Consider the following 14,584-nt stretch of genomic DNA (forward strand, 5'->3'; position numbering starts at 1 on the left):
GCGTACCCCTGCATCCCTCCAGAAAAAAAGCACTGATTCTGTTATTCTTCCCCAAATGAATGAGCACTGATATACAATGTCAGGTGCCAACTGGTCAATGCCAGCTTTTTGAGACTGGGAAGAAGTGTTCTGGAAGGTATAGAAAACCACAGTCTGGTTTGAGAAGAAAGCTACTCAGCATTCTTAATTTTTCAGCTTGCTTGCCCCAGACAAGTAGGAACCTGTTAATGAAACTGACAGCAGACCTCCTTTATATTATTATTATTATTATTATTATTATTATTATTATTATTATTATTACTACTATTATTATTATTATTTGTTGTTGTTGTTGTTGTTGTTGTTGTTGTTGTTGTTGTTAACAATTCTCACCCTGCATTTGGAATACTAGCAGGTAAGGGGGGAAACAATAAACTAGGTTTAAAAAAACCCTGATGGCTAGGTTTTTATTTGCAAGGCCACAATTTTGTATGGAGGAGCATTCAATCCATCATATGAGTCTGCTGCTGCAATCCCAACTATTATGGTCCAGAAACAGGTTTCTTTTCTCACATGCTGAAAGAAAAGAGGCCCTTAAGAATTGAGGACAGTTTAGAAGGCTTATTCTCTCACCCAGTTAATTTTCTTTCTTGGGTCTCCTGAAAAGTGAATATTTTAAAAAGTGGAATTGTTTGGAATGGAATTAGGAGACTGAAAAAACAACAACAACCCAGTAATTTGTGGCTTATATGTACTCAGAACTGTTTCAGATATTTTTTTTCTCTCCTTGCCTCTTTTAAAATTTTATACAAAAAAACTTTTCAAGGAAGTATTTGCACCAAAAATAATCTCCCTGGCATTCTTTGAGAACAATTTTTTAAAACGTGAGATAAAAAGGAATTTAGAGCTTGGTGCTGTGGCCAGCAAATGATTAGCTTTATCAGGATTTTGCTACACCATACTGAAGTATTTTAACATTCTGATCTTAGGGCAGATTCACACATGAAGCTACATTCATTAACATCTCACCCTCAGTGATTTGCCCCTGAACACATACATTCACAGTATTGCATTGGAGGGGATATGAAAGCTCTGTTTGTGATGCTTGACCTGCCTTGACTTTCTCACTCAAGTCTCTAGAGGTTGGGGGAAAGCAACAACACATAATTGCATATGCATGTCTGAAACTCAACCTCAACCACTCCTTTCACCGAGGGGATTGCTCCCAACTGGTAGCAGTGATTTATCTCATGCTAGTTTAGCGTTCAGAAGCCAAGGCCGGTAGCATACTCTTGTTTACGGTATTGTTTTGCATTTGACAAAATCCATTTGAGGCACTTAGAACCACTCCTTTGGGATTCAGAGGGTCGATGGGACTATCTTTCAGGCCACAAAGTATAATCACACACCCATAAAACAGTTAAAATACTTCCTGCCCTGTTGCTATTTGCTTCACCCCTGTTTACAGCCTAGCCAGATCATCTCGCACCCAGTCTGCAACCATTTCCGCCATCTCCTCACTGGAACCAATGACGAAAGCATGTCGGAATCCTTTCTCACACAGTCGGATGTCTCCATCTGGGAAATCCCTCTTCATCTCTTCATAGTATTGCCGAGGACACCAGAGGTCTATAGTTCCATAATAAAAAGTCAGCTGAAAAGCAAAACAGAGATAGGCTAGGAGAAAAAACAAACAAACCCCACACGCAAACCAAGTAAACATATCAGAAGAAAAGACAGAGATAAATCTAAGGGTCAGATGGGAAATGGAAATTTGGCACCCTGGGATGGCTCAGTTGGTAGAGCACGAGATTCTCAATCTCAGGACTGTGGGTTCAAGCCCGACGTTGGGCAAAAGATGCTGGTACTGTGGTACCTTGGTTCTCAAACGCCTTGGTACTCAAACAAGTTGGAACCCGAACACTGCAAACCAGGAAGTAAGAGTTCCGGGTGGCGAACTTTTTTTGGAAGCCGAATATGCTCCTATTTGAGTGCCACACTTGCACTGTGTTGCAGTTGTAGAGGTCCCCGTGGCCCCTCCCAACTCTAAAATTCTATGATTCTATGACTCATTGGACTGCCTTAGCCTCAGTTTCTGTTTAATGAAACAAACACAACAGTGACCTGTACAACAACACTAGGGAAGTAGAGACATTACCTTGCCAACAAAGGTCCGTATAGTTAAAGCTATGGTTTTCCCAGTAGTGATGTATGCAAGTGAGAGCTGAACCATAAAGAAGGCTGATCGCCGAAGAATTGATGCTTTTGAATTATGGTGCTGGAGGAGACTCTTGAGAGTCCCATGGACTGCAAGAAGATCAATCGTATCCATTCTTAAGGAAATCAGCCCTGAGTGCTCACTGGAAGGACAGATTCTGAAGCTGAGGCTCCAATACTTTGGCCACCTCATGAGAAGAGAAGACTCGCTGGGAAAGACCCTGATGCTGGGAAAGATGGAGGGCACTAGGAGAAGGGGACAACAGAGGACGAGATGGTTGGATAGTGTTCTCGAAGCTACCAACATGAGTTTGACCAAAATGCGGGAGGCAGTGGAAGACAGGAGTGCCTGGCGTGCTCTGGTCCATGGGGTCACGAAGAGTCGGACACAACTAAACGACTAAACTACAACAAAGGGGAAGATCAGAAAGCATTGTGCATACTAGGAATTCTATAGCAGTGTTTCCCAACCTTGGGTCTCCAACTGGTTTTGGACTACAACTCCCATCATCCCTAGCTAGCAATACCATTGGTCAGGTATGATGGGAATTGTAGTCCGAAAATAGCTAGGGAGCCAAGGTTGGGAAACACTGTTCTATAGCATCATGATGCTCACAATTTCTCAGATAAAGAAGATGAAATGCGTAGAGCGCTTTTCAGCAAAGGCCCCAACCAGAAGGCAAACACACATTGCACAGGGCCAGCAGCCTGGAAGGGCAGGTGTGGGTGCAAATCTGCATTGTAGGACAGACAAGATTGCCTGTCTTTATCCGCCAGCCTGCACTGCAGATGGAGATTTTGCTGAGTGCTTTGCACATGGATAAGGGTCCAGTCCGCATGCAAAATTATGCTCTCAGCAAGGGAAATCCACAAGAAGAAGCCCGAGGTTCTTTCATGCTGTGTTGGATCTCAAGGCTGCATGCCAAAGCACAACAAGGGGGGAAATTAATAGGATTTGCATCAAGCAAACCTGCTTAGGACAGGATATTTCTATGCTTCCCCTTTGGCATGTTGGGCTCAACCATATATGAAGCTACATGGGTTGTTTGGTATCACAATTAAAAATTAAAATGAATGAAATGATAAAATAAAACAGCAGGGTGTTGGGGAGGAAAGGTTTCCTTTTCCACCAGAGTCCTGAGGAAACTGGAAAATGTTTGTAGAGTGTTTTAAAAATCAGTACAGTGGTACCTCGGGTTACATACGCTTCAGGTTACAGACTCCGCTAACCCAGAAATAGTACCTCGGGTTAAGAACTTTGCTTCAGGATGAGAGCAGAAGTTGTGTGGCAGCAGCGCAGCAGCAGCAGGAGGCCCCATTAGCTAAAGTGGTGCTTCAGGTTAAGAACAGTTTCAGGTTAAGAACGGAGCTCTTAACTCGAGGTACCACTGTATAAACAAGTGAACAGATTAGCAGGACTTGACTAATGTCCAGCATGGTAAGAGGAAGGAGAAGACGAAGAGTAGAATTTGGTAACTTAGCGTATGCGGGGAGAGGTAGAAAACAAAAGATACCAGAGAAGGAAAGGAATGGAAATCCTTACATGTTCTGTTTGTTTGCCCTTAGTTTGTCATGGTTTCTTTTTCATTTTACTCTCCCAGCCCCCTTTCCTTCTTCTTTTTGAATTGTATGTAAAAACGCAAATACAAATTTTTATATAAAAAAAGAAACTTTCCTCAGCCCCTCCATTAGAGGTGATAAATCTAAGAAACATCTAACAGAATCAAAGGCTCTAATCCAGCGATGGCCAAACTTGGACCTCCAGCTGTATTGGGACTACAGTTCCCATCATCCCTGACCACTGGCCCTGTTAGCTAGGGATGATGGGAGTTGTAGTCCCAAATCAACTGGAGGGCCAAGTTTGGCCATCACTGCTCTAATCTTAACCATGGTTACTGAATTCTACTGAATTCAATAGGAGTTATTCCCAAGTGAGAGAGGGCTAGGACTGCAGCTGGGCAGAACAATCCTAAGTAGAGGAGGCAGACAGTTAAGCTGGTGGAAGCAGTGGCATAGAGTGGGGGGTGGGGTGGGCGGGCACAGGGGCGGTTGCCCTGGGTGCAAAATTGTTAGGAGGAGCAAAATTTCACCAGCCGGTGCTGCCTCAGTACAGCTGTTTGCTTCCGTTGCTGGGCTCTATTGAAAACGCGTGGCCCCCGACACTGGCAACCCATGCTATGCCACTGGGTGGAAGTTACCCCTATTATAAGCTCTGCTCAGTTACTGCCACTGCTGCCTGAGCTAGCCTAACCCTAACAGAGGAAATGCAAACATTTAAAAGAGAGTTTGACTTAAACCACCCTTTTCTGCTGGTGTTAAGTTATGCCACGTTGCCAGATCATGTGACTGAGCTAAAAGAGGTTTGGAATAGGTGCAAGTCTTTCCTTGCCCAATCCTGCACATTTTGGGGGGCTTATGGAGGAGCATAAATTTCACCAGCTAAAGTTCTCCTGGCTGAGCCTCATCTTAGCTAGGATGTGGTGCTGACTTATTTTATTTTTATTTATTTATTAAGATTTATATACCACCCTTCATCATAACATGCCAGGGCAGTTCACAGAATAAAAAAACAGGATTAAAAACAAGGAAACAAGTAAAACTAAACTAAACTGACTGAGCCCCTGGCTTACCTGGGACCGATTTAGGTCTGCCTGTTTAAAATCCTGACGGATCTTGGGTTTAGATTGCTATGTAAATCTTGAAAGTATGTAAATAGCTCTACAAACCTAGCCATGTGGATACATAATTCACTATAAGAATAATAAGAATAACCAGACATATTTTCAGTCTGTACAGCAGTTCACGCCTCAGTACCATCGATAAAGATTAGCTAGCAGAAAATTGCTCTTAATTTAGACCTTGTTGTATTCCAGTTATTCCCATCTATCTTCTTTTTGCCAGAGCGCAATTTCAATGCTCCCCTACTTTTTGGCGTCGGGTCACGTAATCAAATGCAATGTCCATAAAACATGGCATGAGGATTCAGATATACACAATGATGGCAGATGCTGTGAAAACACCATAAGAATCAGAGATTGCTATCAACAGGATGTTTAGATTAAAGAGTTTCTAAGAAAATAATGAAGATTCCCTGCAGTTCATTCTGACTGGCACTACAGTTATGACATCTTGAGAAAGTGCAAGTTACTGACAAAATAATTCGGTCTGCCACAGATCCAAGGTGGAAAAAGAAAGCAACTGTTTAAATGTACAGCAAGCATAGTCCTAAGAATTAAGTGTCCTTGATTCAGACATGATGCCTCATGGCAACTAGATTAGATGGCTCCTGTTACTGGGTGGTTTCCAAATCCTCGAAACTGTGTCTCTGAAAATTTTTACACATCACCTGGGAAGGCAGGTGAACTAATGCCAGTGTACTGGAAGAAGCAAAGATCACCGGTGTTGAAACAAAGATTCTTCAACATCTACTTCGTTGGACTGGTCATGTTGTGCAGATGCCCAATTATCGTCTTCCAAAGCAACTACTCTACTTCGAACTTAAAAATGGAAAGCGTAATGCTGGTGGTCAACAAAAGAGATTTAAAGACTCCCTCAAGGCAAATCTAAAAAAATGTAGTATAAACACCGACAACTGGGAAACACTGGCCTGCGAGTGCTCCAGTTGGAGAACAGCCTTTACCAATGGTGTCATGGGCTTTGAAGACTTTTGAACTCAGGACGAAAGGGAGAAATGCGCTAAGAGGAAGGCACACTTGGAAAACCCTCGTTGTGCTCAACTCCCACCTGGAAACCTAAGACTCCACTGTGGAAGGGCGTGTAGAACAAGAATTGGCTTCTACATTCACTTACAAACTCACTTTTAAAACAGTGCTTAAAGAAGACCATCTTACTCGGCTACGAGGGACTGCCGAAGAAGAAGAAGAAGAAGAAGGAGAAGAAGAAGGAGGAGGAGAAGCAGAAGGTTTTCAAAATATGACATGTAGCAGGGGGTAGAAACTGTGGTATGGAAAGAAGGGGGTTTTTTTGCATCCAATATTTTCAAGCTTGGGACATACTTTCTGTTGGAACCTCAGATTCTGTTGGAATCTGGTTGGCTACTGCAAGAAGAGAATGCAGGACTGAGAATAATTATTACTTTGCTTTATTACTTGCCCTTCAGCCTAAGGTCCCTAGGTGGTCACACCCATTGTGCCAGTGTGGTGTAGTGGTTAAGAGCGGTAGATTCGTAATCTGGGGAACTGGGTTCGTGTCTCCGCTCCTCCGCATGCAGCTGCTGGGTGACCTTGGGCTAGTCACACTTCTCTGAAGTCTCTCAGCCCCACTCACCTCACAGAGTGTTTGTTGTGGGGGAGGAAGGGAAAGAAGAATGTTAGCCGCTTTGAGACTCCTTCGGGTAGTGATAAAGCGGGATATCAAATCCAAATCCATTTAAACCAAAACATTAAAAAAGAAATTGCAAGAAACATAAAAACCAGAACTTTTTTTTTTTGGTAACTCAACAATAGCCACTTTCTTCCATTTCCCAAGAGCTCGATTTCTGCCTACCCTTGTGTTCCAATGCTGCTTTTCAAATCTTGTGTATGTCACAGAAGGACTAATTTGAGCATGTGGTGCAGAAATTTCGGATACTGCCGCATGTGCCAGAGCACATGCTTAAATGCTATGCGCGACAAAATCCTCATGTGCAGCTTTCCTAACTTCCATTCTGAACTTCAGCAAAACGCAGTCCAAAAAGCATATGGGGGCTGCCAAAATAAAAGGTGTTCCTGGCTGCTGAGAGCATTTCAGGCCTATTCATGCAGTGTATTTGAAAGATTTTCCACAACTGGAGGCAAGTGATTTACTCTGGCTGTGGGCAGAGAGACCGCATCTGTGGTGTCTTCCGTACTGCTGCCTTCCAGATTGTGAACCTTTCAAGGGCAATAACTATTAAACTGCTATGGACAGCTTTGGACACTGGGTCAAGAAAACTGGGCAACACCAGGCCAGCTGTTTCAATAAAACCAGCTCAAGGTTGGTTTTGGCTGCTTTGGTTTGCAATTTTCTTCAAGCTGGTTTAAACAAAATGAGCCCGTGCTTTAAAAAACCTGAGTGACGTTAATTTGAAGGAAATGAGAGAGAGAGAGAGAGAGAGAGAGAGAGAGGCTTCTTCAAAGGCATTTTCGCTGAGATCCTTAAAGGGCGGTATATAAATTTAAGAAATACACAACTAAATAGCTAATACGTTTTTGCATTGCAAAATGGATTTATGAAAGCCCTCGTGATTGAGAAGAACCCCTCAGTTGCTTAGAAAACTCAGGAAGCTGCCTTATACTGAATCAGACCATTGCTCCATATAACTCAATATTTTCTATACCAGCAGCAATTATCTTGGGTTACACAGCCAGGCTGAATGTGAACATAAAGGGCTTCTACGCATGCAGCAAGGGTTTACCTTCTCACTTCCAACAGGAAATGTCAGAAGCTGCCTTATCTTGACTCAAGACCATTGGCCTCGGCTCAGTATACCTGAAGGAATGTCTCCACCTCCATAGTCCAGCCCAGACACTGAGGTCCAGCTCCGAGGGCCTTCTGGCAGTTCCCTCACTGCGAGAAGTGAGGCTACAGGGAACCAGGCAGAGGGCCTTCTCGGTAGTGGTGCCTGCCCTGTGGAACGCCCTCCCATCAGATGTCAAGGAAATAAACAACTATCTGACTTTTAGAAGACATTTGAAGGCAACCCTGTTTAGGGAAGTTTGATGTTTTATTGTGTTTTTAATATTCTGTTGGGAGCCGCCCAGAGTAGCTGGGGAAACCCAGCCAGATGGGTGGAGTATAAATAACAAATTATTATTATTATTAAATTATTATTGGCCTTTTGATATCAGTACTGCCCATTTGGGCTGCCAATAGCTCTCCAGAGTTCTAAACAGGGATCTTTTGCCATCTATTACCTGAAGACGGCAGAGATCGAACCCGCAAGTGCCTGCATACTCAGCATGAGTTCTACTTCGGAGTTATATTGGAGACCATTGATTTAAATTCTGTGTGGTGAGATGGTGATGGGGGAAGGTGCTTTCTTCAAAAAAGGAAGAAACCCAAAGCCTATAGCTGTGTGGACGAAGCCAATTGCATTCCACTCTGAACCAGGAAAGGATGTTTACATTGCACAACCATGATGCAATAATACTCAAAATACTGAATTTGCCCAAACCAGGTAAAAACTCACGCCTGTAAATGCAGACATCTCTTGCAGGCTAGTTAGGGATCCTATGCGCACGGCTGGAGGGGCACCTAGCACCGTGTATACACAACGATGTGTATTCATATACATTTGCCATCATCACAGACACATTTTTGTGTGTGAGAGCAACACAATTGTGTACGTTTGAAGCACAGCAAGCTGGCTGAAGGTGCCCCTCTTTACCCTGGCTTTGAGGAGGATATTTTTTAGGACCCAGCTTATTTTTGTGCTTTTATGTTGTGAACCACCATAAGCGGTATACAAATTAAACAAAGAAATAATAAAGTTGTTTTAAAAAAGGTAAAGGTACCCCTGCCCGTACGGGCCAGTCTTGACAGACTCTGGGGTTGTGCGCCCATCTCACTTAAGAGGCCAGGGGCCAGCGCTGTCCGGAGACACTTCCGGGTCACGTGGCCAGCGTGACATCGCTGCTCTGGCGAGCCAGAGCCGCACACGGAAACGCCGTTTACCTTCCCGCTGGTAAGCGGTCCCTATTTATCTACTTGCACCCGGAGGTGCTTTCGAACTGCTAGGTTGGCAGGCGCTGGGACCGAGCAGCGGGAGCGCACCCCGCCGCAGGGATTCGAACCGCCGACCTTTCGATCGGCAAGCCCTAGGCGCTGAGGCTTTTACCCACAGCACCACCTGCGTCCCTTAAAGTTGTTTTAATCAGTTTTAAATACAGTGATACCTCGGGTTAAGTACTTAATTCGTTCCGGAGGTCCGTTCTTAACCTGAAACTGTTCTTAACCTGAAGCACCACTTTAGCTAATGGGGCCTCCTGCTGCTGCCGCACCGCCAGAGCACGATTTCTGTTCTCATCCTGAAGCAAAGTTCTTAACCTGAAGCACTATTTCTGGGTTAGCGGAGTCTGTAACCTGAAGCGTCTGTAACCTCAAGCGTATGTAACCTGAGGTGCCACTGTATAGTGTTTTAATGCTGTAACCTGGGACCTTAGAGTGAAGGGCAGGTAAAGGATGATGATGATGATAATAATAATAATAATAATAATGCTCATTTGTCATGTTATTTTTTATACCTTGTGGGATGTGCACTGCTGCCTACGGCGTGGACAGGACCCCCAGTTAATAAGGGCATGAAATGTTCTCAAGCATGTGAAACAGCCAACACTGCCCCACATGATTTGTTTCGGGATCTCTCAGAGGCAGGATCAACACTTGGCCTTTAAATGGTCTACTTTTGCACCAGAAACAGGGCAGCGACTCTTCCTTTTCGTTCAGCATTTGAAGCCGAGGGTTTAAAACCTAGTGACCCACTTCTGCTTAAACGCCTCCAGCCCCCTTACCTGTCAGCGTTTGCTGCACCTGATACGCCCAGCTCCAAAAAGGCCCATATTTTCTCTTACTCCCTCCTCGACTCCTACTAATTATGCTGTAAAACTGGGCTTGAAAAGGCAGGAATAATTTAGTGTCTCTTTTCTCTCACCTCCTTCAACACACAACATGCAAATGGGATCCAGAAATAACTTTTCTCTTCCCCAGCAGCTGGCACCGTCAGGTGTTAAGATTGGCTTTACACTTATGATCACACTGACTACTAAGCAGCATAAATTTCTCAAAGTGACAACTTGCCAACTCTATCGCAACTTGGGCTCCAGTTCCTGTTCTCGTCGGCTTCCAACCCTTTATTACTCAAGCCCTACTTTTAACGTCAGTACACTTCAGGTTGAAGTCTGTGCCAACTCACATTTCTCCCCTAATTTTCACATTCCCAGAAATTATTAGAAGGAAGAATTAGGGGGGAAAGTTGAGAGTGTGGGGTGGGAAGAAGAAGAAGAAGAAGAAGAAGAAGAAGAAGAAGAAGAAGAAGAAGAAGAAGAAGAAGAAGAAGAAGAAGAAGTAGTATTTAACTCCACACTTCTACTCTGTCCTGGTCTTGCCAGCTTTCTATAACTTTGCCTCAATTTTAAAAAATAAAAATAAAATAAAAATTCCCTGGGTAGAGCACACCACTTTAAAAGTGCAATGACACAGAGGAACAAATAAAACACAGGTTTTCAAAGTAGGCCTCCAGGTGCAAAAGCATTGCTCAGGTTGACGTAGTCAAGGAAAACAGATGGAAATAGACAGAAGCACCTGCGAGGCACTTGTTGCCTGCCATAGCCTTTAATTCAGAAAGGAAAGTAAGCATATTTTACAACTATAATGAGCAAAAGGTGAATGGCGCCAAGGTCAAACTGGCTTGCACATCTTGCATAGAGATATTCTGAGGTGAATGTATCATTGAGAAAGTAGACAGGGGTCAGCAAACTTTTTCAGCAGGGGGCCGGTCCACTGTCCCTCAGACCTTGTGAGGGGCCAGATTATATTTTGAAAATAAAAAAAAATGAACGAATTCCTATGCCCCACAAATAACCCAGATGCATTTTAAATAAAAGGACACATTCTACTCATGTAAAAACATGCTGATTCCCAGAACATCCCGGGCCAGCTTTAGAAGGCGATTGGGCCCAATCTGGTCCCCAGGCCTTTGTTTGCCTACCCATGAAGTAGAACAATTGTTAACTGGCCTGTATCAGGCAAATGTCAGTGAATATGCATAGCACATCAGCCCCATGAAAAAACAACATTCTGTTCTCTTGCAAATTCTGATCGGGCTGTTGATCTCAACATAGCACCAAAGAAATGTGCTATTCAAATAATTCTAATTTGATCCCGGAATGTCCCGCTTTTCCTTAAGGTAAAGGTAAAGGGACCCCTGACCACTGCGTCTAGTTGTGACCGACTCTGGGGTTGTGGCGCTCATCTCGCTTTATTGTCCAAGGGAGCTGGTGTACAGCTTCCGGGTCATGTGGCCAGCATGACTAAGCTGCTTCTGGTGAACCAGAGCAGCACACAGAAACGCCATTTACCTTCCCGCTAGAGCGGTACCTATTTATCTACATGCACTTTGACGTGCTTTCGAATTGCTAGGTTGGCAGGAGCAGGGACCGAGCAACGGGAGCTCACCCCATCGCGGGGATTTGAACCACCGACCTTCTGATCGGCAAGCCCTAGGCTCTGTGATTTAACCCACAGCGCCACCCGCGTCCCACTTTTCCTTAGGACGTCCCTATTTTTATCTGAGAAATGTTGGGAGGGCATATGGAGTTATGCAACCCCTGAGCCCAGGAGATACAACGCTTAGAAGTCATCTGAAGCCAGCCCTGTATAGGGCATTTTTTAATGTTTAATGTTTTATTATGTTTTTATATATGTTGAAGCCACCCAGAGTGGCTGGGGCAACCCAGTCAGATAGGAGGGGTATAAATAATGAAAATTAATATTGTTATTATTATGGAATAGGATGGCCCCATTTTAATCGACGAAATGCTGGAAGGTATATAGAAAACCTTTAGAAAGTAGTATAAAGTGTTGTTGATTAGGCTGGCTCTCTTAAGATTTTTTTTTTTTTTTAATGGGTAGTATAGTGACTTACTGTTTTAGATAGAGCACCTAAATATTTAGACATTTAGCTGAACTTTCTGGACTTTGTCAGATGTTTCTGTTATTTTGTCGTTTTTATTTTGTGATATTTAAAAATATTTATTATAGGTTATGTGGAATAAGGCCAGAGACGCAAACTCTTTCTAACCAATAAATGCAGACAAACTATACATAACTGGCCTGAGATCAGAACAGAATCATTTGGGTGTTGAAAAGTGAGACAGTGAAATATCTGCAAATGGGCAACTCATTAGAACTGGGAAGAGTAAAGAATTACCTTCTTTAAGTGCTTTCTGATGGCAGTGTTATCTCTCTCTACGACCATCTTCATCTCTTGATTTCCCATGTATACGGCGTTTACTGCAAAAATAAGAGACCCACATGCAATTATGGCAGTATAAAAACAGCTTGTGCAGAAAACAAAAGATGCTGGCTGGATTTTCCAAGTCAAGTTGAGTCTAAAACACGACTGTCCTCAAAGAAACTGTTCAAGACCTGAAGTCCCATAGCAGCTTGCCATATTGGGAATGCCACCGAATCTAGGGTTGCCATTTTTCAATAAGTAAAACGTTGTTCAGCTTTTTTTTTGGGGGGGGGGGAATTTTGCCCATTAAAAAAAAAAAATCCCACACAGATGGGATGGAAACCCGGACGTGTCCAGGAAAAACCGAACATATGTGTATTTTTAAGAAAAAACTGAGAAATGATATGATGCAGTAGAAAAAGATTTACAATGGAACCCATGGAGGGGTAGAGGGAAGTATAAGGTTTCATGGAATCCTATATGTTTATGTTTATGATTATTGTTTGAATTCAAATGTAAATGGTAAAACTGAATAAAATAATTATCTATCTATCTATCTATCTACCTATCTATCTATCTATCATCTATCTATAGAAAAACCGGACATATGGCAACCCTAGTGAATCCATCATTATTAACAACAGCAGCTCAGTTCAAAGACAGTGAGTGGACCTTCTGTACTCATTGCAGGGAACTGTGAATGATGTTGACAGTGCAATGTGCGCCATGGCAATTTCACACAACCCTCCTTCTCTTTTGTGTACAGGGGTGTATGAAGATGGCACAAATCAATTGGTCATAAAAGAGGCATCCAACCGAACACCGCAGGAGAGTGGAAGCACCTATGCTTTCCCACCATGCTTGCCTTTGGACACTTCTCGGTAACACGTGACGTGTGGCTCTCTCAACCCTCAACTGGCAAAGAACCTCATTCACAGTCAGAGTTCAACTGAGTGCGATTGGCCTTGCAGCGGACACCATGGGCTGTGGTGCCAGTTTTGACCTATAAAACAGTGAACTGGTTCAACATGGCATAAGGCAGCGTTTTCAAACGGGAGTTCCACATTGCATTGTTTCAAATTGATTTTAGCATCTTTCGTTTGTTTTAAAATAGTTGAATATGCATTGTTAAGACTTGCTACCTACTCCAAGGCCCTACAGATGCATGAATAGAAAGCGAAATAAATATGTGAAATAAATCTATGGGTTTTATCCAGCACTGCAGCTCCATTCTTGGAGCAGATTCCCTTTCTTGCCATCCTTAAAACTGAGGGATCCTTTGGGATCTGGGGGGGCAGAGGGTAGGAGATCTGCTGTATGGATGGAAATCACTTGTGCAGTGTGAAATAAAATTATTTGCAGCTGCCGCATATGTTTATATAGTTTATAGCCTAAATTGGTTACTTACTCAAATGAGAATGTTATCAATTCTGCTTTCCGAAGGGAATTAATTTATCAGAATTAAAGGGTTTGATCATCCTTCGCAATCACAAGGTAACTAGCTTCCCACAAGTCCTTCTGTGCTTGCCATGTAATGGGTAAGCAACCCCTGAACCAAGGAGATATAATTATATAGCCTTTAGAAGACATCTGAAGGCAACCCTGTATAGGGAAGCTTTTATTATGTTTTTATATATGTTGGAAGCCATCTAGACTGGCTGGGGCAACTCAGTCAGATGGGTTGGGGATGATGATGATGATAATAACAATAATAATAATAATAATAATAATAATAATAATAATAATAATAATAATATAATGGAATAGGACGGCCCTATTTTCATGAGAGAAATGTGGGAGGACATGAACTCTCACGGCATATGCCATATGCCTGGGAGTAGCAGCTGGCAGAGTTTCAAATCGCATGTCACTGGTATGGGCAAGAGCAACACACTGTCCCAACAGGCAGAGAAAAAGGAAACAGCAATCAGACAGATCCTTTTGAGTGACCCCAAAACATTACATTGAGCAAATTCCTGAAGCACTTGGAGGAAATGGAAGCAAATGACACTAAGGAGGGAGAGGTGAGAGCTCAAGAGATCTCTATGCCAAATGGGAAAGTTTTCTGTAGACAGACACAGTTGGAGAACCCAGATCAAAAGCTAAATGAACAAGGTGCTTGGAGCTAAGGAGGAATTAGAGAACTGAGTGGCTCTGCATAATCCTAAGCAATGTATAAAACCCCGATCTGTTATCTGTTATTTACCAGAAGAGTTGCTATTTTCTGTGACAGTTTCTTTATTGGGTAGAATTTTTCCTTGGTTTCCTTGACACCAAGGAAGAACTTAGATATTCTCCTGGATGTTCCTTCCCCAAACTAGCAGGATTGTGACTGAGAAGGGGGTTTTGATTGCATTGTTTTGTTTTTAACGTATTTTTAATTAAAGATTTCTTAGTTTACAAAAGTGTGTGCAACGTCTCTTTTTTCAAGTTACATTTTCTACAGATCAGTTT

General features: G+C 42.9%; 1 protein-coding gene across 2 annotated transcripts in view; it reads right to left on the reverse strand.

Annotated features, from left to right (window-relative positions):
• Positions 1-1,059: 1,059 nt before the first annotated feature.
• LDAH (lipid droplet associated hydrolase) overlaps positions 1,060-14,584 on the reverse strand; it is an 87,591-nt gene continuing 74,066 nt past the window's right edge. For both annotated transcript variants that reach the window (XM_083730776.1, XM_083730775.1), the window contains 2 exons: positions 12,104-12,186; positions 1,060-1,633 (listed from right to left, as the gene is read on the reverse strand). In XM_083730776.1, coding sequence (XP_083586902.1) covers positions 1,442-1,633; positions 12,104-12,186 — 275 coding nt within the window. In that variant the 3' untranslated portion in view covers positions 1,060-1,441. The remainder of the gene's footprint in view (positions 1,634-12,103; positions 12,187-14,584) is intronic.

The sequence above is a fragment of the Podarcis gaigeae genome, assembly GCF_964106915.1.
Source record: "Podarcis gaigeae genome assembly, chromosome: 3".
In the NCBI taxonomy this organism is placed as follows: Eukaryota; Metazoa; Chordata; class Lepidosauria; order Squamata; family Lacertidae; genus Podarcis; species Podarcis gaigeae.